This window comes from Erinaceus europaeus, chromosome 11 (assembly GCF_950295315.1).
Source record: "Erinaceus europaeus chromosome 11, mEriEur2.1, whole genome shotgun sequence".
In the NCBI taxonomy this organism is placed as follows: Eukaryota; Metazoa; Chordata; class Mammalia; order Eulipotyphla; family Erinaceidae; genus Erinaceus; species Erinaceus europaeus.
Window position 1 is genome coordinate 5,380,094 of NC_080172.1, and position 23,126 is coordinate 5,403,219.

The 23,126-nt window shown below is 39.3% G+C and overlaps 1 protein-coding gene across 3 annotated transcripts in view; it reads left to right on the top strand.

The window, feature by feature from the left end:
* The window catches only part of TENT2 (terminal nucleotidyltransferase 2), a 37,303-nt gene extending 17,698 nt beyond the window's left edge, over window positions 1-19,605 (top strand). For all 3 annotated transcript variants that reach the window (XM_060201087.1, XM_016186375.2, XM_060201088.1), the window contains 5 exons: window positions 1,308-1,351; window positions 6,406-6,542; window positions 14,285-14,376; window positions 16,076-16,155; window positions 18,141-19,605. In XM_060201087.1, coding sequence (XP_060057070.1) covers window positions 1,308-1,351; window positions 6,406-6,542; window positions 14,285-14,376; window positions 16,076-16,155; window positions 18,141-18,215 — 428 coding nt within the window. In that variant the 3' untranslated portion in view covers window positions 18,216-19,605. The remainder of the gene's footprint in view (window positions 1-1,307; window positions 1,352-6,405; window positions 6,543-14,284; window positions 14,377-16,075; window positions 16,156-18,140) is intronic.
* Window positions 19,606-23,126: the final 3,521 nt, after the last annotated feature.

Here is a 23,126-nt window from a genome sequence, read left to right on the forward strand (position 1 = left end):
TCTTATAGCATTCATAGCGCTCCCCTCTGGTGTTGACTCTGCTACTTGGATGCGGTACTAGGGCTCAAGCCTGGGCCTGTGCATGGTAAAATGTACAGACGGCTGGGTGAGCTACCTCCCAGTCCAGGAATATTTCTTATGAAATAAAATAGGACAAACACTCATCTATCATCAGCTGCTGTGTTTTCACTGTTTATTTGTAGTTGAGATTTAGGATGCAGTATGACTGAAGCATTTACACGCACCTATTCTAAAGAGTAGATCTATTAAAAAACCCACGTATCATGACTTTTTTGATAACCCAATAGTGCTTAATATTTATTTTCTCTCCTAGTTATGATTCTAGAGTGATGACTATTTTTTTTCTAATTTTCTGTACCTTTTCTTTATCCCTTTTTAAATTCATATCCTCTTCTTTGTCTTTAGAGTTATACATGATTTACTTAAAGCTATAAAAGTTAAGTATGCTGTTTCCTTACCCCACCTGTAATTTTAACCTGTAAAGCCCTAGAGTTAAAGATTATTATTTTTTAAAAAGTTTTTATATCATGACTGTTAGGCACCATACCTTTCATATTAGCCTGTATATGTTATAATGATGTGAAAGTTCTGTTAGCACTTTTAGATAGGTTGCACTTGGGTAAAGCTATTGGAGGGTGAAGAATGATGGTTAGAAATATAACATGATAATAATGAATTATTTGTATTTTTTTTATAGCACAGTGGTACAAATCTCTCAATTAAGATGTCTAAACTTTACTGATGTGTTACTTAAAAGCAAACTGAGTTAAAGTTGTTTCCATTACATCAATTTCTTGAGACTTTTGATTTTGGTAATGTTTGTTAGAAACAAATAAGGGACAGCTGTGATGGAACTTAGTCTTTTATTATGTAATATTATTGACCTGTACTTGAGAAGTCACGCTTAGAATATCTACATCTATTTGAACACTGTTCATTCAGTGTCTGTGGAGCAGTTCTCGTCCTGCTTATCTTGTGTAGATATGGCTCATGTTGCACCAAATGATGTGTGTCCGTTTACTGGTAGGGTAGCCTATTATTCTAAAGCCATATAAGGAATGTTGGCTTAAAGGGGAATATATATAGTTTATTACTAACCCTCAAATTGTCAGCTTAGACTTTGAACGAAATATTTTAGGAATCAGAATAGGTTGCACAAAATACACGAAAACTTCAATTGTAGTAGAAACCCTGACTGTTTCATACCTGGAGTGTAGCTAACAAATACTTGCTTTGTAAAGTGAATTCTGTGAATCACGGAAGCTTTAAACTTCTTTTTTTTATAGCCCTACCTGAACCCATCCTTCCATCCATCCAAAAAAGTTACCCAGTAAGTGTTTCTTATAAATTATTATATGTTAAAACAAGTGTATGTGGGGTTATTACATGTAGTGTTACTGTGACTGTGATTGCAGTACTGGAAGTAAAGAAGATGTTTATAGACTGGGGCGTTGACCCTCCAATGTTAAGGCTGGGTCACGTAAGTTTTTCAGAAGGCTGATTTTACTTGATTACTTACAATCTGGTCACATATGGTTCTGAGGAAAATGTCTGCATGCTTCTCATTATTATCGTTAATGGGAATTAAATGTACTCAGTTGGTCAGGGTCCATCTGGACTCATTCTAGTTTTCTTCAGTCTATTCATAGTATTTCTTAGTATTTTAGAAACTTTCCAGTATATTTTCAGCACAATGAATGTATACTTTGAAAGCTGGGAAACAATTAAATTGAACAATTGGATGTTTTTTTGGTCTGGTTTTACAGTATATTCTTTATACATATTAAGCAAACTGCAGAAATTGATTGAAAACAACAATTAATGAAATGTGCCTACCACAAAAAGTCTAGTAGGTACTCAAGTTTGAGTGTAAAGAAACCTGGGTAATATACATGTCCATTATTTGTGTGAATACTTTTTTTTTTTTTTGCTGGCGTTTCACATCTGCACAGTATACTTTCACCTTTGCTCTCCCTTCCCCATTCCTTTCCCACCAGAACCACTGCTCAGCTCTGGTTTATGGTGGTGTGGGGGATTAGACCCGGGACTCTGAAGTCTCAGTCATGAAAGTCTTTTTCATAACCATTATTCTTTCTCTTCTGCCCTCATTTGCAGAATCCTAGTGGACTCTTTTTCTCCTGTAGATAGAGAGTGAAGAGACAGAGGCTGTGGGCAGAGGGACAGAGCAGGTAGCTAGCCCAGCATCACGCTGGCACTTTGGAGGCTTCCCGCTCGTTGTGTGGTGTTCCTGTGTGGTAGCTGGGGACACAAGCCAGGGCCCTTTCACTTGGCAAAGCTGAACGAGCCATCACCCAACTCTGATAGATATTTTTTTCTTTTCCACTCCCCCCCCCAATACTTTCCTTGTCTTATAGCTGTTTTTTTTTAAATTTATTTAATTTATTTTTTTTAATGATTCATAATCCTTTTCTGTTTTTACTCATGGCTATCTTTCTTCATGGCTATCCTTTTCCTGGTTTTATTTTTTATTTAGAAACATTTGTTTGAATATTTTGAAAAGCCTCTGAAACCGTAATATTTTTGCCTGTTTGATAAACTTAAAAAAGGTACTTCCTGACTTACTTAAATGTTCATATTGCAGAGTTACAATTTAGTGGCCGGTTTTCATAGAGCATTTGTTTTTCATGTATAACAAAATATGAGAAATATAATTGACAATGGAACCTAAATTAATCATGATTTATCCTTGGTAATTTGGGAAAGTGGGAGTATGCTTGTATTTGGACACAAGTGATCACTGTAGTAATGCGCGTGAGGTGCTGGGCATTGAGGCACCCAGTGTGATAGTTTGCTGTAACAGGGATCTTCCATTTTGTTGTAGGCCGTCTGCTCAGACAGGGTATCAAGGACTTTGTAGAGTCAGAATATCTTTGTTTTAAAAATGAATTTCTGCTGTTAGGAAGAGCTACTACTAATTTTTCAATATAGACAGGGCTGAGTATTATGCTTTTTTAAACTTTATGATCACTTGGGACCTTATTCTCCAAATATTTCCTCTTTCTATATAAAATACTGATCCGGGTGGGGTGGGGAATAAAATACAGAGTGTAGCACATTCTGGACAGTTAGAAGTAATGGCCAAGAGTTAACTTTTTTACCTTACTACGCCAGTGTTTTTATTTATCAACTAGGTTTCAGTGTAGAAAGAGCTGCATATATTTGTCATCATACAAAGGATCCTCTTGTTTTTTTTTTTTTTTTTTTTTTTTAATCTTTGCCAAAGCACTGTTTAGCTCAGGTTTGTGGTGGTCTGGGGGATCAAACCTGGGACTTTGAGGCCTCAGGTGTGGATATCTTCTTACCTGACCAATATGCTATCTCCCCAACTCTCATAATGAATCTTAACAGTTAAACTTGTGTCTTTTTTTTTTTTTTTTCTTTTAACCAGAATCCTGATCAACTCTGGCTTACGGTGGTGCAGGGGATTATAGCCTCAGGCATGAAAGTCTCTTTGCATAACCATTATGCTATCTACCCCCAACCAAAATTTATTCTTTAAGTATTATTACATATTGTAGAACAAAGATGTCTCTACTGATCACTTAAAATCCTATGCTAAATGATACAGCTTTTAATAATAAGAAATACTGGTGAAATCTCAGTTTAATGTAGTAGGTATTGCTATTATAACAAATCCAGTTTCCTACTGGTATATTTTAATTTGAAGAGCTTCATTTTTTACTTCTATGTTATGTTTTTCTAGTTTTCCAGCTTGCTTTCATGATTAAATCCTGATTGTTCAAATTAACTACTTTTTCCTGTATACACTCCAATCCTGTTTTGCAAATTAATGGCATTTCTGTGTCTGTTATGGGAAGGTCGATTTTCAATACTGTCTTAAGACCTTAAATATACTAATAGACCTATTATGTTAATATTCTCATTAATATTTGACCCTCTCTGTCTTTAAGGTTGCTTACATCAATAAAGACTTTTTAACTGTTTTCTGTTTCAGTATGAATCTGGAAACTGATAAGCACAGTTGTTTCAGTGGTTTATTGGATGGAACAAACTAATCAACTTGATTTTTTTTTTTTTTTTTAAGATAGAGGCAGAGCTCCAGAGAGAGAGAGAGAGAGAGAGAGAAAGAAACCAGAGTACCAAAGTTTCCTTCAATGCCTACTCAACTTGTTTCTTACAACTAATAATAACTAATATTGGCATAATATTTATTTTATGCCAGTACACTGCATGTTTTATATGCAATATCTTTAATCCTAAACACATGGGCTTGTAAAGTATTGTCTTTGTTTCATAAGTGAAAGAACTGAGTTCTAGAAAGATTATGTGATTGAGCCAAGCTTGTGTTGTCACAGCTATGGGCCCCTACACTGTTATTTTTTCCCTGTTACACTGTGCTGCCCGAGGAAATGCCAGATGACACTCACACATCATTTCTTCTCATTTCTGTCATTTAGTACATTGCCTTTATATGTGTTTGATGGGCAAAATTCAGGCTTGTATAAATAAGCTTGAGAATACCTTAAATTTTGAAAGGGCCCTTGGGCTCTTAAGTCCAGTGTTGTAGCCAGTGTGCCATTCCTAGGAAGCTGTAAATTAGAATTGGTAAAAAGTTTTACTAAGCAGTGAGCTGCTTCTTTCCTTGTCATTTGCACTTAGAAGATCTTTTTGTTTAATTTACCAGGAAGAATTAAAAATCTCAAATGTGAGTGATGTCCTAGCTTCAGTCTTACCTGTCAGAAGAGAAGGGTCCTGCTAGGGTTAGCAACACAGCTGCTTTTCCTTCTTTGCCCTGCATTACAAATTGAAGCCTCCTGCCTACTCCCCATAGTTCAGAGACAATATTTCTACTTGATTTTTAAATGTAATGCTAACAGAAGCCTCAAATTGAGAAGTGCCTACATTATGAAATGATAAAGATCTCTTAGTAGTTAAAGTGTGTTTTTGCCTTTTCTTATGTTTTTATCTTATCTTGAGGGTTGCCATGAAATAAACCATTGTCCTTCTCCATATCACCATCTAGTTATTATCATTATTTGTAACTTTATTATTTTATTAAGGAAATGTTTGTTTCCACGAAGGCACCTTCCTACATGGCTCCATTTCACCCTCTACCTAACCCTCATCCTGTTCCACTTTAGATCCCCAGCCTCCCCTTAGTGCTCCTCCCAGGAGCTTAAAAAAAAAAGTTAGACCTTTTTAAATTAAATTAACATGTACAAACCCAAGGGTGATGCGATATAGTTTATGAACTATTAAGTTAGTCTGCAGCCTTAACTAATTGCTTTGTTAAGAAAGGCAAAAAGAATGCCTATTTCTGTCCTATGGCAAAGAGAAATGCAAAAAATTGTATTGAGAGCACTGTAAATTACCTTAGAAAAACTGTTTTCTAGCATATGGATATACTACCTGAGAATCCATTTATATACTCTATGGAGAGTTAGTCCTTGATGTAGTCAAAGAGGAAAGGTCAGATATGAAATTGAATGACATACATAAAGTAAGTAGAGTTTCTCTTATGAAGTGTCTTGCTTGACCCTGGTCTGCAAATAACTATGTCCTCTCTTATGAACAGTATAGTAACTTTGTTAAAGTTTGCTTGTTGATATGTTTGTTTGCTTCTGTTCTCTGCCCTCATTATCTTTGCAACTTCAATACATGTTAAATGTCTGTTCACTCTTCTGTCTAAGGTACAAAATACAAGAATCAAATAAGATAGGAAAATCAGTATCAGACTATTTATATATTAATGACACTTTTATAGCTTCTGAGAAACATTTTAAGTGACAACTAGAAAAAGTTCTTACGTTATCCTTCATATTATCCATTTTAGCTTTCTTACATATAGCTGCTCTTTATAGAAATAATTCAGGGGCTACATGTATAAGTAACTAATCTCTGCCATTGGATTCACGCCAGCTTATACACCGTAAGATTGTATTAGAGTTAGAAGAACCGTTTGCAGTCATAGGAATTTCATCGTTGGTTGAGTCACTTCTTAGTTGAGGATTAGACTCTCTTAGGTTTTGTGGTACTTTTTGACCTGTTCCATCACTGGTCACTTTAATTGTGAGAAAGATAATTAGATAGAGATATCTCCCCCCACTGTACCACCATGTCTAGCATTGTTTTTGTTTGTTTGCAGTCTTTGGTCTTGTCTGTTTATAGTTCAGGTCACTGACCTAGGGCCTCATGCATGCAAGGCATGTGCTCTGCTGCCCAGTCACTTCTCTGGCCCGAGTGAAATCACTAGTGGAAGAGAAATCTTCAGATTTCCTTGTTGCCAACACAGAGAATCTCTTTTTTTCTTCTTCTTCAGAGAGTTTTAAGCCAGGGCTCTATAAGGATTTTTTAATATTTATCTTAAATACCATTACATTTCCCTCATTTTCTTTTTCACAGGAATCTTTCAGTCCTGCTATCCAGCTGCACCTTGTACACCAGGCTCCATGTAACGTACCTCCTTACCTCTCAAAGAATGAATCACCTCTTGGGGACCTCTTACTGGGCTTTCTTAAATATTACGCTACAGAATTTGAGTAAGTGAAACTTCAAGTTGTGTTTTCATTATCTACCAGTGAATGCTACAAATTCTGTCAGAAGCTGTGCTGATGAATTTTCATGCTGTAGACTTGTCCAGAAATGTGTAGTTTATAAAACTTAATATGGAATGGCTAATTACTAGAAACTAAATAGCTTTCCTGTTCTTAGCTAACAAAATAGTATAGTCCAGGGGCTGGCAAGATCTCTCATCTGGGAGGACAGGTGGTTGTCTGGCCATTTGTGCAAGCAAGTTCACGCCCCTGGAGCCCCCGTGAGAATACTCCAGTGCTGTGGGAAGCTCTGGGGGCAGACTCGCGCCCTCCCTCCCGCTCTCCCTTCTGAAAAAGTCAACCTGGAGTGGAGTGGAACAGCCCAGGCAACAACACCGGAAATAAAGTGTGGCCAGATGAGCCCAGTTTCCGTCATCTGCATAGTAACCCCACTTTACGTCTAGCTGCTTTTCCCTAAGGACTGAATAGGTGTGTTAGTCTTGGGTATGTGTTAAATAGTTTTAAATATCTATTTTCCAGAAACTAAAAATTTATAATAACAAGCCCAGCTAAGATAAGCTTGGGTGGAATCTACTTAGTACTTGATATTTGAGTTACTGTGTTAATATGGTATGCAGATGACCTTTCTGATGGTAATGTGTGAATATGAAACATTAAAGTATATAGTTAGACTGGAAATGAGTGAGAGTTCTTAAAGGAGAGAGAGAGAGAGAGTGTGTGTGTGTGTGTGTATATGTGTGTGTGTGTTATGTTGTGCTTATGTATTTTATTACCACCAGGGTTAGTTCTGGGGCTCTGTTCCCTGCACCGTGAATTTACTACACCTGTTGGCCTTTTCTTTCCATTTCTTTTTCTTGATAGAGATTGACAGAAATTGAGGGGAGGTAGAGTGGGAGAGACACACTTGCAGCACTGCTTACTGAGGTTTGCAGAGGGGAATAGTGATAGTGATAGTAATCAATTCTTATTGCCAGGTGGGAAAACTTTGTTCTGAATAGATCTATTATCTCATTCAGCTTACACAACAGCTGTGTGAGATGCATTACATTATGTCCAGCTTACTAGTGAGGCTCAGTGAGATGGAGGAACTTGCTTCAGATCACACGGGTAGGGTAGTAAGATAGTCTTTGCTTTGCAGCTCATATTCTTAACAGTGGTGCTTTCCTGCAGTGCTTGTATCATCCTCCAGCCCTCTGTCCTCTTTCTCCTCCACTTCCTCCCCCTTCATGGTAGCAGAGATCAAACTCAAGATCTTGTACATGTTCACTATCACCTTCCTGGTTCAGTATTTATTTTTATTTTTTACCACTTTATAAGAGAGTAAGATTGAGCTCAATAGAAAAAAGAAAAAAAGCGAGAACACCAGGCGGCATTCCGCCATCCGTAGAGTTCCGACTCACTGTCTTTTTTGTTGTTGTTGTCACATAGTGCCAAGGGGTTGAACCTAGGCTCTTAGCAAGTTAGGCTCCATTCGTTGAAGTTCCTTGACCCAGGAACTTTTACTTATAATAAGATATTGGAAGGTTAAGACCATCTGAGTCAAGGATGTAAAAGTTACTCTAGGGCTGGGGCGTAGCATAATGGGTATGCAAATAGACTCATGCTTGAGGCATCAAACTTGAGGTACCAAGTTCAATTCTCAGCACCACCGTAAGCCAGAGGTGAGTAGTGCTTTGGTTGAAAAAGAAAAGAAAAATTTTACATCCTTAAAAGTTACTCTAGGATAAATACTTTTTTTAAATTTCTTTATTGAGGAATTAATGTTTTACATTCAACAGTAAATACAATAGTTTGTACATACATAACATTCCCCAGTTTCCCATTTAACTATACAACCCCCACTATGTCATTTATCATCCTTCATGGACCTGTATTCTCCCCATCCACCCACCCCAGAGTCTTTTACTTTGGTGCAGTACACCAACTCCAGTTCAGGTTCTGCTTGTGTTTTTTTTTTTTTTTTCTGATCTTGTTTTTTCAATTTCTTCCTGAGAGCGAGATTATCCCATATTCAGGATAAATACTTTTAATATGTTGTAGTCAAAGTAGATGTTTAATGAGTGTTTACCTAGTGTCCTGAAGTACGGTGAGTGATGTCCATTATTGGCTCATGTAAGCCTCACAGTAACCCTTTAGCCTAGGGGATTTGTGTACTTGAAACTTGCCAACAGCAGTCCAGTTATCTACTTTAATGGTAGAGATACAGAGAGACAGAGACAAGAGCGCTGTTTTTCTCTAACTTGGTGGTACTAAGGATTGAACTTGGGGCCTCAAGAGTCTTTTGCATAACCATCATGCTGTCTCCCTAGCCTCATCTCCTTAATTCTTACACTATATTGGCAACTTCTTTTGTGTCACGTGAATTGGGCAGTAGCAGTTTGTAGGCAGGGGAAGAACCCTAGATTATCCTGGAAAGGCATTGCAGTATCTTTAATTTATAATTAATGTATAATTTAGGCTTAGAACCTCTCTCTCTATAAGGACCTTGAAAATTGCTTGTTTGAGCCTGGGTAGATAAAAACTTTCCTGCCAGAGACACCAGAGTTCCAAGATTCAGTTGGCAGCACCACCAGAAACCAGAGCTGAGCAGCACTCTGGTTTCAAAAAAGAAAAGATAGAAAATTGATAGTTTTTTTGGACTGAAGCAAATAGTAGATGTGCGTTTTGTGAGTTAGTTTAACAAAAAGTCGTTTGCTGTGCTAGTTGGAGGCGACCATGGTGCTGCTGGAAAGTCGTTTGCAGCTCTGGGTTGGACCGCTCTTCCTAATTCAGGGGACATCTTCCTTTGCTCTCTAAGTATCTGTAACATTTATAAAGTAAGAATTCTGGAAGTTATTAAAATGTTTTTAAGGATGTTATATGAACTTTTACAGATTTAGTTGAGCAACTGTCCTGAAGACAGAGAGAAGTCCCTTTTGTTGTTGTTGTTGTTATCTTTATTTATTGGATAGAGACAGCCAGAAGTTGAGAGGGAAGGGGAGACAGAGACAGAGAGACACCTGCGGCCCTGCTTTACCACTCGAAAAACTTTCTTCCTACAGCTAGGCACTGGGGGCTTGAACCTGGGTCCTTGCACACTGACATGTGTGCTCAACCCGGCCCCAAGAAATAAGTTCTTTTCAGGGTTGACTGCATTGTGAAACTACAGAAACTTTATATGACACCTAAAAATTACTTGTATCCTTCCTTCTTTTCCTCCCTTCTCTCTGTCTGTCTGTCTGTCTGTTTCTTTCCCCTCCCTCCCCTCCATCTTTCTTGCCTTCCCTCCTTCCTGCCAGCAGGGTTATTGCTGGAGTTGGGCATCTGCACAGCTTCACTATTCCCACCGGCTGCTTTTCCTTCCCTTCCCTTACAGATGGTGAGATAGAGGGAGAGGGAAGTGTAGACTCTTGTAAGCACTTCTACCACTTGTGAAGCTTCTCCCCGCCAGGTGAAGAGCAAGGACTTGAACCCTGGTCCTTTCACTTGGTAACATGAGCGTTCTACTTGGTGTGCTCCCACCCCCACCCTGCTTGCTTCATTTAATAACTCAGAATCCTTGGGTCATCCCGTGTTAAGATACTTATAGGAAATACAGAAGATACGGGAGTGTGTTATGAGAATGTAGGTATCCTGTGAAAGCAGTGGCTTAGCCCCTTAGAAGGTTAGTATCATTGTGATAAACCATCGGGCTTTCAAGCATGAGGTTCGCGTTTGAACCCTGGCAGCACATGTACCGGAGTGCTGTCTGGTGTTCTTTCTCCTTCTCTCCCCATTACTCCCATTAATAAATAAACCAGATATTTTAAAGAACAAAATTAGTTTTATTTATTATTTTTTATATTTACTTATTCCCTTTTGTTGCCCTTGTTGTTGTAGTTATTATTGTTGTTGTTGTTGTTGTTGATGTCGTTGTTGGATAGGACAGAGAGAAATGGAGAGAGGAGGGGAAGACAGAGAGGGGGAGAGAAAGACAGACACCTGCAGACCTGCTTCACCGCCTGTGAAGCGACTCCCCTGCAGGTGGGGAGCCGGGACTTGAACCGGGATCCTTACGCCGGTCCTTGGGCTTTGCGCCACCTGCGCTTAACCCACTGCACTACTGCCTGGCTCCCTAGTTCTATTTTTTTATAAGGGCGGGAACAATTGCAGGTTAATAAAATGAAGCAAAGCCAGTAATTAGCCTTGACCATAGCTTCACTGCATTAGAGGAGTTATAGAAGGCATTTGAGTCACGGAGACAGTAATTAGCCTTGACCATAGCTTCACTGCATTAGAGGGGTTATAGAAGGCATTTGAGTCACGGAGACAGTAATTAGCCTTGACCATAGCTTCACTGCATTAGAGGGGTTATAGAAGGCATTTGAGTCACGGAGACAGTAATTAGCCTTGACCATAGCTTCACTGCATTAGAGGGGTTATAGAAGGCATTTGAGTCACGGAGACAGTAATTAGCCTTGACCATAGCTTCACTGCATTAGAGGGGTTATAGAAGGCATTTGAGTCACGGAGACAGTAATTATCCTTGACCATAGCTTCACTGCATTAGAGGGGTTATAGAAGGCATTTGAGTCACGGAGACAGTAATTAACCTTGACCATAGCTTCACTGCATTAGAGGAGTTATAGAAGGCATTTGAGTCACGGAGACAGTAATTAGCCTTGACCATAGCTTCACTGCATTAGAGGAGTTATAGAAGGCATTTGAGTCATGGCTGATTTCTAGATGCTGTTGGGATTGAAGAGAATGATTCTGTTGTTAGGAAATATATACCAGAGAATTCAGAAATGAAGCTTCATGGTCTATAACGACAGTCTAGCAAGTGGTTTAGTAAAAATAACCACCTAGACAAACAAGCAAATATGGCAGAATGCTTTTCAGTTTTTTTTTTTGAAGAATTTTGTAATACAAAAATGTAATGAAATGAGATTGAGGGGCTGGGAGCTCACTTGGCAGCACAAGACCCTGATTCAAGCCCAAGCACCACATGGACATGCCGTACATCGCATGAGGGAGTCCCCTAGATGGTAGAGTCAGGCTGTGGTATCTGTCTCCTTTCTTCGTCTCTCTCCTTGCTCTCTAAAATTGGCCTCTAGGCACTTCTGAGTGGTGGAATCATGCATGCACCAGACCATGGGTTCATTCCTCACTGCCACATTAAAAAGAAAAAAAGGAGAGAGATTGGAAGGTCAGTGAGGCGAGCCAGCAGCCAGCAGTCGGATGCCATGTATGGAGCCCTGGACTTGGTCCTTGGTAGTAGAGCAGAGATCACGGGTAGTGGAGTGACGCTTTGCTTTCTCTCAGAGATGGTGATAGAGATGAGAAGGAATTACTATGGGTCTGAATGGGAAGAGCTGTTTGAGAAGCTCAGAGTACAGTGTGATATCTTGCTATCCAAGGGAGGAAATATTTCAAGGAAGAGGAAGTGACTATTTGTGTCACCTTTCTTCATAGATCAAGTACCAGGTGAAAATTAAAAGGTGAGCATCGAAACTTTAGTCCATGTGGCAGCCCCTGGATCCTTGCCGGAAGCAGTTCCTGTGACATTTTGGGGATAAAAAACACCATTGGCACAACATGGAGAATAGAATTGGGTACCAATATTGCAGTCAGTTTTCTAAATTGTTTACATATTTAGGAAGGAGAGCAGAAATTGGAAAATTTTATAAAAAGGTGGTATCAGTCTTCTGACTTCTGTTTTCATTTTTAGAAAGAAGAAATAGCCCATGTTGGTGGCAAAATTGATCATATCTGAGAAAAGGCATAAGAACGTGTTAGACAGTAAATTTGTTTGAGTTGAGAAGTGTTGGCATCCAGACACAAATGGAATAGGAACACAAATAATTCATCATAATAATGACAAAAAAATTGAGCATGGGGAGTCAGACAGTAGCGCAGTGGATTAAGCACAGGTGGTGCAAAGCGCAAGGACCAGCAGAAGGATCCCAGTTCAAGCCCCCGGCTCCCCATCTGCAGGGGAGTCGCTTCACAGGCGGTGAAGCAGGTCTGCAGGTGTCTGTCTTTCTCTCCCCTCTCTGTCTTCCCCTCCTCTCTCCATTTCTCTCTGTCCTATCCAACAACGATGACATCAATAACCACAATAAAACAAGGGCAACAAAAGGGAATAAATAAAAAGGTATAATTAAAAAAAATTGATCATGGCATCACGTGGAAATGATTGTGAGAGGAGATTTGAAGGGGGGTTTGAACTTACGTAGGAGAGTAAAGAAGTGAATTCACTGTGGAGATGCAGTGTGATTCTTGACTTGTACCACAGAAGTTCTTTTGAGCTGAGTTACCATGAATTTAAAGGGATGTTTTCTCAGCCACCAGCTTGGTTATCGCCGGTGCTTGATAATCCTGTTGAAGCCACTGCTGTCAGTGGCCTGGCTTGGCCTTGCCCAGCGAGCCTTTCCCTTCCCTCTCTTCTCCCTCCCCTGTCCCACACCCTTTGAAAAATACAACAGAAACAGGGAGGGACAAGAGGGAGAAAGAAAAAGAGACACCTGCAGCACTGCCTCCTGCAGTGAGAACGGAGACTTCACTCTGTCTGCATATGGTGACCCTCAGCAGCAGGTGCAGGCCTAGTGTGTGATCCGCAGCACAGCTGACAGTGTCTCATCTTGGTGATAGATTTCTGCCGCCTAGATCCTTTTCACATCAGGGCAACCATGTTATTGAGAGTTCTCTCTCAATATTTATATATTTAGTTACTCTTTTTTTTTTTTTTGCCTCCAGGGTTATTGCTGGGCCTTACTGCCTGCACCACGAATCCACCGCTCCCGGAGGCCATTTTTTTCCCTTTTGTTGCCCTTGTTGTTTATTGGTGTTGTTGCTAACTATTATTGTTGCCGTCGTTGTTGGATAGGACAGAGAGAAATGGAGAGAGGAGGGGAAGACAGAGAGGGGGAGAGAAAGACAGACACCTGCAGACCTGCTTCACCGCCTGTGAAGTGACTCCCCTGCAGGTGAGGAGCCGGGGGCTCGAACCGGGATCCTTAGGCCGGTCCTTGCGCTTTGTCACGTGTGCTTAATTGTTTATTCTTGATAGAGAAATCAAGAGGGAAGGGGGAAATATCAAGGGAGAGGAACAGTCGCAGTACTGCTTCACCGCACATAAAGCTTACCCCCTTGCAGCTGGGTAAGGATTTTCTCTTTGGTAGAAGAAGAGTAGGTTCTAAGAATAGCATTTACTTCTTCCTGTTGACAATCTCAAGTTTTTTTCTTCCATATCAAACAGACAGAAGTGCGTGTGAGGGCCTGGGAGATAAACCACCCAGTAGAGGACACTGCCATGGGTTTGAGTCCTCAGCTCCATTGGGAGAACCCTGCACAGCACCAAAGGGAGTCTCCATAAATGTCTACTTGAAATTGAAAGAAAAATAGATTAAATACATCTTAAGAGAAAATTATTTAATAAAATAGACAACAGCTCAAGATTACCTGTTTTAACAAATGAAAAATTCTTACTGGGGTATTAGCAGTGAACACTTTTTGTGTTTTGTTGATCTGACACTTCGTTTCCCATATTTCACTTATTCAGTGAAATATGTGTGCTAAGCACCTAGGTGAACAGTGAGGAGGAGAACAGGGAAACATTTCGACTCTGGTAGCTTTCCTTCTGTTTGAGGACAGCTCAGGCTGAGCTGTGACCACGGGGAGAAGACTAGGGGAAGGGTTGGGCTTGTGTGCTGAAAAGAAGGAAATGTGTGGACACGGTTATATCATTAATGTGTTTCTTCCTACAGCTGGGACAGTCAGATGATTTCAGTTCGTGAAGCCAAAGCCATTCCCAGGCCTGACGGCATTGAATGGAGAAATAAATACATCTGTGTAGAAGGTAGCCCTCCACAGTTCCTTTCCATTTACCATGTAGTTATTACCATGGTACTGAGGGAATTGCTTGAATAAATTTAGCTTCTGTTTCACTTACAAGTAATGCATTAATTTCTTGAAATTATCTACAAGATTGTTAATTACAAAATTTTTAATTTAAAAATCATTTTATATTTGTGAGAAATAATTTAAAAAATTAGGCATTTAGTCTTTTCACTTAGTAAGATTTGAGCAGTATGTTGTATTCCATATGCTTATTAAGGTTTGCATTAAATTGCATGACTTAGAGGTAGAGGAAAATATAATTTTCATGGGATTTTATTATTGAGATAAAATGAGTTGTTTTATACTGAAATGTTGATACTTAATGCAGGCTAGATTTTTGTGGATGAAACTGATTTTACTTAAAATTAAATGCTCTGAAGGTATTCTATTCTCTTAAATTAATTTACAGGTAAGTGAATATTTCTGAGTTCATGGGAAGTTGAATTTTTCCAGAGGTAAAAATTCTCTCCAGATAGTCAAATTGATGACTTTTGTAAATCTTGAGGTAGAGAAAGAATAAAGGCATTTGTAGGAAAGGATCACATTGTGAGTATTTTGATTGGATTATTTGCAACCTTTTGAGATTTTTGGAATATTAAATCTAAACTTCCTATTTTTTTATATTTGGTTTGCTAATTGTACTGTGGGTACATATTATTGTACTCTTTAGAGTACTAAGCACATAGCTTTGTAACGTGCATACGTGCAAATAGTTTAACATGTTATTATTCTATTTTAAAAATGGTAACAATAACACCTTTTTAAGAGACTTTTTTGGGGGAATAGGATATCATCTCTGGGGCTTGACTGCTCCTGACTCAGAGACAGACAGAGGGAAAGAAGCCTCAGTGCTGAAGCTTCCCGCAGCGTGGTGCGGGCTGTGCAGGCATCTGGGCCGTCCACATGGCAGGGTAGCTCACTGTCCAAGGGAGCATTTTGTCAGCCCAGCTAAAGGTCTTTAAAAACCCCGAGCCTGCTGAGTTCGTGCGACAAATAAAAAGCTACTTTCTTCTGCAGAATCTGGAAAGACACCAAAATAAAAATCCTTCCTTTGTCTCCGTCATGTTATACTATTCTGTTCTCTTTACTCTTTTCACTGCCAAATTTCTCATACATGCTGCTTATTCTCACTGGGTCTCTTTCTAAACCTTTCACTCACACTGTTACTCTGCATTATCTTCTGCTCGTCCTAGCATTAAGCCTTTCCTTTAAGTTGAGAATTACCTTTCTGTGATATTTAAATTGACTACCTGACTACCTGCCTTAGAGAGAGTATTGTCAACTGACTGATGATCATTGACTCTTATAATTAACTTTGGTTCCTAAAGAAAGTGTTCTTTGCCGTCTTTACTTCAGCGATTGTATCTGCTTTTGTAGTTAGTCGTAACATTCCTAGTAGATGACTCCATTTAAAGTTTTCCTTTCACTTGAATTCTGTTTGGTTTGTTTGATGCATCATGGGCATTTCAGACCATTTGCTTTACACATGAATCTAGTGTGATGTTTGAGCCAGATGACACTGATATTTTGTAGGCCAGCGACTATTGAATACTGATAACTATGTATGGTTCAACCAACCAACCAAACAAACAAACAAAAAAACCCCTAAACTTTTCATACTAATAATTTCCTGTTTATGTGTGCATATAACATTACAGAACCTTTTGATGGAACAAATACAGCCAGAGCTGTACATGAAAAACATAAGTTTGACATGATCAAGGATCAATTTTTAAAGGTAAACAGTCTATCATTGTGTTAGAAACCCTCATGATCTATTGTACTTCTGGGGAAAAAATGTGTATGTAGGACAGAATAGCCCTGACACCTGATACCTGTGCTGCTTGGTTCTCACACACGCTCTTTCACATGTAAATAAAACTTAATCAGACAAAAAAAGCCCTTAGTCATTTGTGTGGAGCTAGTTTATTCACTAATTCATTCACTGCATGTGTGTACTCATACTGATTTTGCTAGATATGGTTCCTATTTTCAAGGAATTTCACAGTTGTAGTGTAAAAGTACATTGATAGAATATATACTAGGAGACATATAGGAGAGAATGGTTTATAGAAGACAAGCAAACATTGGAGACCACTTTAAAGAGATGTCTCTTCAGTATCTAGACAGACAAGTGCACTTTGTTTTAATGATTATTAAACATGCAAGTGTATCATTTAAAAAAATTATATTTATTTTCCCTTTTGTTGCCCTTGTTTTTTTATTGTTGTAGTTATTGCTGTTGTTATTGATGTTGTCGTTGTTAGGACAGAGAGAAATGGAGAGAGATAGGGAAGACAGAGGGGGAGAGAAAGACAGACACCTGCAGACCTGCTTCACCGCCTGTGAAGCGACTCCCCTGCAGGTGGGGAGTCGGGGGCTCAAACCGGGATCCTTACGCCGGTCCTTGTGTTTTGCACCACCTGCGCCTAGCCCGCTGCGCCCGACTCCTGCAAGTGTATCATTTTATAAACTGTTGTTAAAATTACTCCTTGTCAGTTTGCCAACCAGAATATAGTATTTTAAATTAAAGGAATTCTGATTTTTGTAAATCACTAATTAGAAAAAAAAAGTAGAAAAGGTGGGGGTAGGTAGCATAATGACTATGAGAGACTGTCATGCCCGAGACTCCAAAGTCCCAGCTTCAGTCTCAGCACCACCATCAGCCAGCACTGAGCAGGGCTCTGGGGGAAAAAATAACCATTATTATTATTAATATGAAGATTTCTGCCTAGCTGAAGAAATATTCAAGAGGAATATTTTTGTTTGCTAGACCAAGTTGAAAGTTCAAAAAGAACATTGCTAGATTGCGTTGTTTTTATTGATGGGTGGGCCTTAGTTTAAGATGGTGTAACTATAGAACTAATACTTTTTGTCAGCTGAAGTGGGAACTGGAAAGATCTGTAGCTGCTTGGTATTGAGGCAAATTTTTTAGCTTGTGAACACCAATTTTTTTCTGATAGCAAATTCCATCTAGTATTTTTTCCCTAGGATAATATACATAAAGGGTCTTACAGATTTAATTTCTTCTTGATAAAATATTATTTCTTGTTTACACGGTACTGGGGATTACCAAAGTCAGAGCCTCTACCACTAAGCTATGTCTTTGATTCCATAAATAACTGTTTTTGGAAAAGTAAGTATTAATACAAATAAGTCAATTAAATGATTAACCTTTTTATCCACTCCTTTAAGATTTTGTGTTAATTGCCTTGTTATTATAGATGACATTATTTGAATCTGCAAATTATGTGAATATTGTCTTGTGTGTATGTTATATACATATATCTATACTCATTCATTCATTCATTCATTCATTCATCCATTCATTCATTTATGGGAGAGAACCAAAGCATCATTCTGGCACAAATGATAGCAGGGATCAAACTCAGCACCTCATGCTGGAGAGTCCAACACTTTATCCACTGTGCCATCTGCCTGGCCACTGTTGTGTATTCTTGTGTTACCGATCTGCCCATTTCTTTGCCAAAGAATTGGAATACAAGGATGTTACTTTTAATTTTTTTTTTTTTTGGTGGCAGATACAATACTTTGTTTAAACATTAAGATAAAAACACAAAGAAGAACATGAGCCATCATGTTACCACCTAGAGAGAACCACTATTACGAGCGGCTCTCTATTCAGTGTGGTGTTGAATGAAAGCCGTGTGTTTGCTTATTCTTGCTGTGTGTATTTCAAGTTTTATGTGATGTTTCTTTCAGTCATGGCAAAGATTGAAAAACAAGAGAGATTTGAACAGCATACTGCCCTTACGAGCTGCTACCGGGAAAAGATGACTGGCCTCCTAATAGTCCTGCGAAATAAAGAACAATAGTAACATCGTAATGCATTCTGTTTACCTCCATCATGGTTTTTTTTAATTGCCCTTCTTGTTTTCATGTTTTATTTTTTAAAGGACATACTTATATAAAGATTGCATATTTTATTATGACATTTCCTAATAAAACTTTGATTTAAAGATGTATTTTTGAAAATGTTTACATTAATGATTAGTAATATTACGGCTTGAATTTTCAGACCAGATAAAATATTTTTGGGGGAATTATCTGAACAAATAAAAAGTTTTGATATAACTTCAGCTGCACCACCTGCTAATACTAAGAGGTTATGTGGAATTTTGGAAATGATCTGATTCATAAATTCTTCAAGTGTAACCTACAGTAGATAATTCACTGCCTAAGTCCATTCTGGTAAACTGATGGTTCAGTTCAGTTGTTCAGTTACTTGAAGCAAAATGAAATATTTTATTTCGGTGAAATTACTGAAAAGGCACAAAATAGTGGACAGCTGCCTTCAGTCTCCACTTGACTCACCAGGACAGGCGGAAGGAAGCTTTGGCAGTGCCCATACTCGTACCTCATTAGTACCTCAGATGCTTCTGATGTACTCTAGAGATTAACTTCTGTGTTGAAGCAACAAACAGTACATTTTGCACTATCACAGTGTAGGTACCAGTTCTGTGTCAGACAGGCGTTGGCGCATTGTTTTAAAAGGAACAGTTAACTTGCAGATGTTTTGAAAAGGTTAAGTCCCCTGTGCTTTATGATAGCTTAGTGCGTTATGCACTCCCATTGTTTACCTACTTTTATGCTCACTCCCTGTGACATGAAGCAAAAGAAATTGAAAGATCAGAGTTAAGATGATCTCCTATTAATAGAATCAGATTGTTTTTTTCTGAGTATAGTTATAGGAAGTAATCTAAACTGGAATTTTTTAAGCAAGTAAGCCACTATGAGATGTTTTTAGATAACTCGAGAACTACTATAAATGAAAGTTTAGTGTTTGTAAAGGTATCTTTTTTAGTATTACTTTTCCACATGAAGTAGTGGTGGTTGCTAAAAAAAAAAAAAAAAAGGAAAAAGCTACAGTGTTCATTAAGGTTTGTTTCTGGTCTGTGTAAATATTTGTAAATTGGTCAATGCCTGTAAATTTAAATATGCAAATATAATCTTGAAGACAGTTTTAACTTTTTCAAAAGACTGTATACAAATTCTTTTAGACCTGCTGTAGCACAGTTTGTACCTCTAATGTATTTGGAGTTTTTGCAGACCAATGGAAATGCTAGGACTTTTGCTTTTCTTTGACTTGTAAAAGGTGCGTATTTTCATTTTATTCACGTTTAAATTTTTGTATCATGTTTAATGGAATAAAGTTCATATGTCAAAATTGTTGAGTTATTGCTTTTTGCTAAGAAAATGTTCCCTTTTGAAGTGAGACTGAGGCTATAGTTGTCATCGATCAATAAAACTAATTACTGTACTTGTTATTTAGATTTCATAGAGAACCCTAGTTAGACTTTTTTCTCTCTTTTTTTTAAACCAGGGTATTACTCAGCTTTGGCTTTTGGTGGTATAGGGATTGAATCTGGGGATTTTGGAGTCTTAGGCATGAAAGTTTTTTGCGTAATCATTATACCATCTGCCCTGTCCCACATAGGCATTTTTTTTTTTAATAGATCACTGGTACTTAACACTTACGAAACAGTTTTTTAAATTTATATTTATTTATTTATTCCCTTTTGTTTCCATTGTTGTTATTGATGTCGCTGTTGGATAGGACAGAAACGGAGAGAGGAGGGGAAGACGGGAGAGAAAGACAGACACCTGCAGACCTGCTTCACCGCTTGTGAAGTGACTCCCCTGCAGGTGGGGAGTCGGGGGGGGGGGGGAGCTGGAACCAGGATCCTTACGCCGGTCCTTGCGCTTTGCCCCAACTGTACTTAACCCGCTGCGCTACCGCCTGACTCCCGTGAAACAATTTTAAAGTTTAAATTGCCTTGCTGTGGTGATGTGGTTTTACAAAGCTACATGTTTTAGGGGTACAGTTCCACACCTCTTCAGGATGTCTGCTACTTCACTGTGCCTACTGCCAAGTGCCAGCATCCCACCACCACAATCTGCAGTCAAGCTGCTTGTATTAACTCATTTTCTTGGAAATTTTCCTAAATGTTTTATGTACTATATAACTTCTTTCTCATAACGTACTAAGTATAACTACTCTTGTAGTGCTGCCTCTGAGTAATGGCCAGAGTACTCAGAAATAGTACCCTGTGGCTCTCAGGGAGGGCAGGTGACACACAGTGTCACCATGCTTCCAGAGTCTATCCTCACGTCGACTCTTCACTTGTTTTCAGTGACCTCTTTGCCTGTCTGTCTGCTACTTTTTTTTTTTTTTAGCTGTTTTGCACTTCAAAGAAAAAAAAAAGATAAAAACTTAATAAACATTTACTCAAGTTTTCAGTGAAAGACCAGGGTTACGTAGCCTGTGACTGCCAGATGTGCTAGGCCAGCGGGCTGTTTGTATAGGGGTGATAACTTCCGACTTCTGTCTTCACTGTGGAGGAGTGTATATGTGGTGAATCATACACGTGTACTTTCAGTTTGTGTTCACCAGGTCTTTCCTGTATGTTTACACACTTCTCAAGAAAACCGCATTTTGTGTGGCATTCTGAAGTTCAGATTGGTTTTAACTAGGACCATTACAAATCCTGTTGAATTGTGTACCTAGGAAACTCAGTTAAATATAGGAGGGATACAGTCAGGCTTCCTGGACTTGATTGCTGTTTAACAGGCTCTCTCACCTGCAACTGGGTTCTTGACTCATGGAATGGAGTGACTGATGGAGGGGCTAGTTTGTGGCAAAGAACTGAGGAAATGCAGAAGGCTGGACTCCGCTGTCTTCCCTTCTCACGTCCACCTCTCAGTGCTTGTGTACCTGCCGGGTAACTGACAGTAAATTATACTCATCAGACTTAACTTTCAATCCTGTGTATAATGTTTGTGATAATTAAAAAATAAATGGCGGTCTTATCCATATCGTCAACCTCAGAATAGGTCTCCATACTGCAGAAACAGCTCCACTTGTCCGTAACAGGTGGGTTTTGGGATCACCCATTAAGCACCTTTATGTGTCAGGAACTGGGAACTGAGCTTGAACTATATGGGAATGTTAAGGACAAAGATGAGTAAGCCCCCTGGGGAAAAAGAGACCAACAATTTGAAGGTAGGAGAGTGTGGAAAGCCGGAAGATGGGGTACTGAGCTTCAGCGGGGGATATCAGAGAAAGGAAGGGATCTTACTCATGAGTAATCCACGGGAATTGGGAAGAATGTTGCGGGCGGATGAAGCTGCACTGAGGCACAGAGGTGTGAGGCTGATTGAGGAGTTTGTCGCCTCAAAGACCAGACAGATGTGGGTGTTGTTTTCGCCAGGCTTGGCTTCGCGGGCGCGAGACAGAGACGGCCAGAGACTCATGGCAGAGCTAAGAACGCAGTTCAGTCTTTATTCATGAGCGAGTGGGGATGCGGTTCAACAACCTAATCACAACACAGTTCTCTCCTGCATCTCTCCTCCAGCGGAAAAGTCAGGAACCAAGGGAGGATAGGTACCTTAGGGGGTGGGGAGAAGGAAGAGCACAGACCAGCGAGGACTAAACCACAATCTCCCGGAGGCAGGGGAGTGTAACAGAATGACCATGTAAATAGACCACAACGTCAAGCAATGTAACAGAAGGGGTCCCAGAAACAGGACTAGAAGCATCGCAACATGTGGGTGTTGATGAGAAGCTTGAACTCTAGTGTTTGGGGAGTGGGCAGGAAGCCACAGGAGGGATATTATTATTCCTATCACCACTACCAGGGTTATTGGGGGACATAAATCCACCACTCCTAATAGTCTTTTTTTTTTTTTTTAATCTTTGATAGGACAAAAAAATTGAGGGCAGGAAAGATAGGGAGAGAGTACTTACTTCACCGCCCATGAAGTTTACTCCCTGGGAGTGGGGAGCGAGGACTTGAACCAAGGTCCTTGCACATGTTAACATGCACTTACCCAGGTGTGCACCACCTACCGGCCCCCACTGGAGGGGTTTTAAAGCATGGTCTTGAGCCTGCCAAAGCGTGGGCCAGGCCTCTGGTCTGAGTTGCAGGCAAAATGACCTCACCTTTGTAGGGAAAAATATTCTTGAAAGTTTGAGACAAATGGAGATAAAAATTTCCTGACTGAGCAAGTCTGGAGCCACTGAGGAAGATAAGGGAGAACTTGATGATTTGTAATTTTTTTTTTTTTTTGAATGAAATGCTTAAATATGCTACAGCATAGATACACAAGTGATTTTTTTAAATGAATGAAATATGCTACAACATAGATGCACAGTGATTATTTTAAATGAATGAAATGCTTATATATGCTACAACATAGATGCACAAGTGATTTTTTTAAATGAATGAAATGCTTAAATATGCTACAACATAGATGCACACGTGATTTGCAAATTTAAGGGAGCCAGCATTGAACGAAAATTAAAAGCAGCTTTTTTTTTTTTTTCTTTTCTGTGCCACTAAGGATATCAGGGGCTCAGTATTACAGGACAATTCCCAAAGTCTTAGAGGCTTTCCCCCCACCGCTACTCCTATTCCTTTTGTTGGAGGGTGAGTGAAAGAAGAAAGGAAGAGATCTACTTTCTCCCCCCACCCCCACCAGCAGCAGCAGGTAGGGGCTTGGGGCTTGAGCCCAGATCCTCAGGCATGGTAACCATTAGGTCCCCAAAGCAAATAATAGTAATAATAATTATTACTAGAGTACTACTCAGCTCTAGCTTGTGGTGGTGCAAGGGATTGAACCTGGTACTTTGGAGCCTCAGGCATGAGAGTCTATATAGCCATTATTGCCATCTCTTCCGCCCCAAAA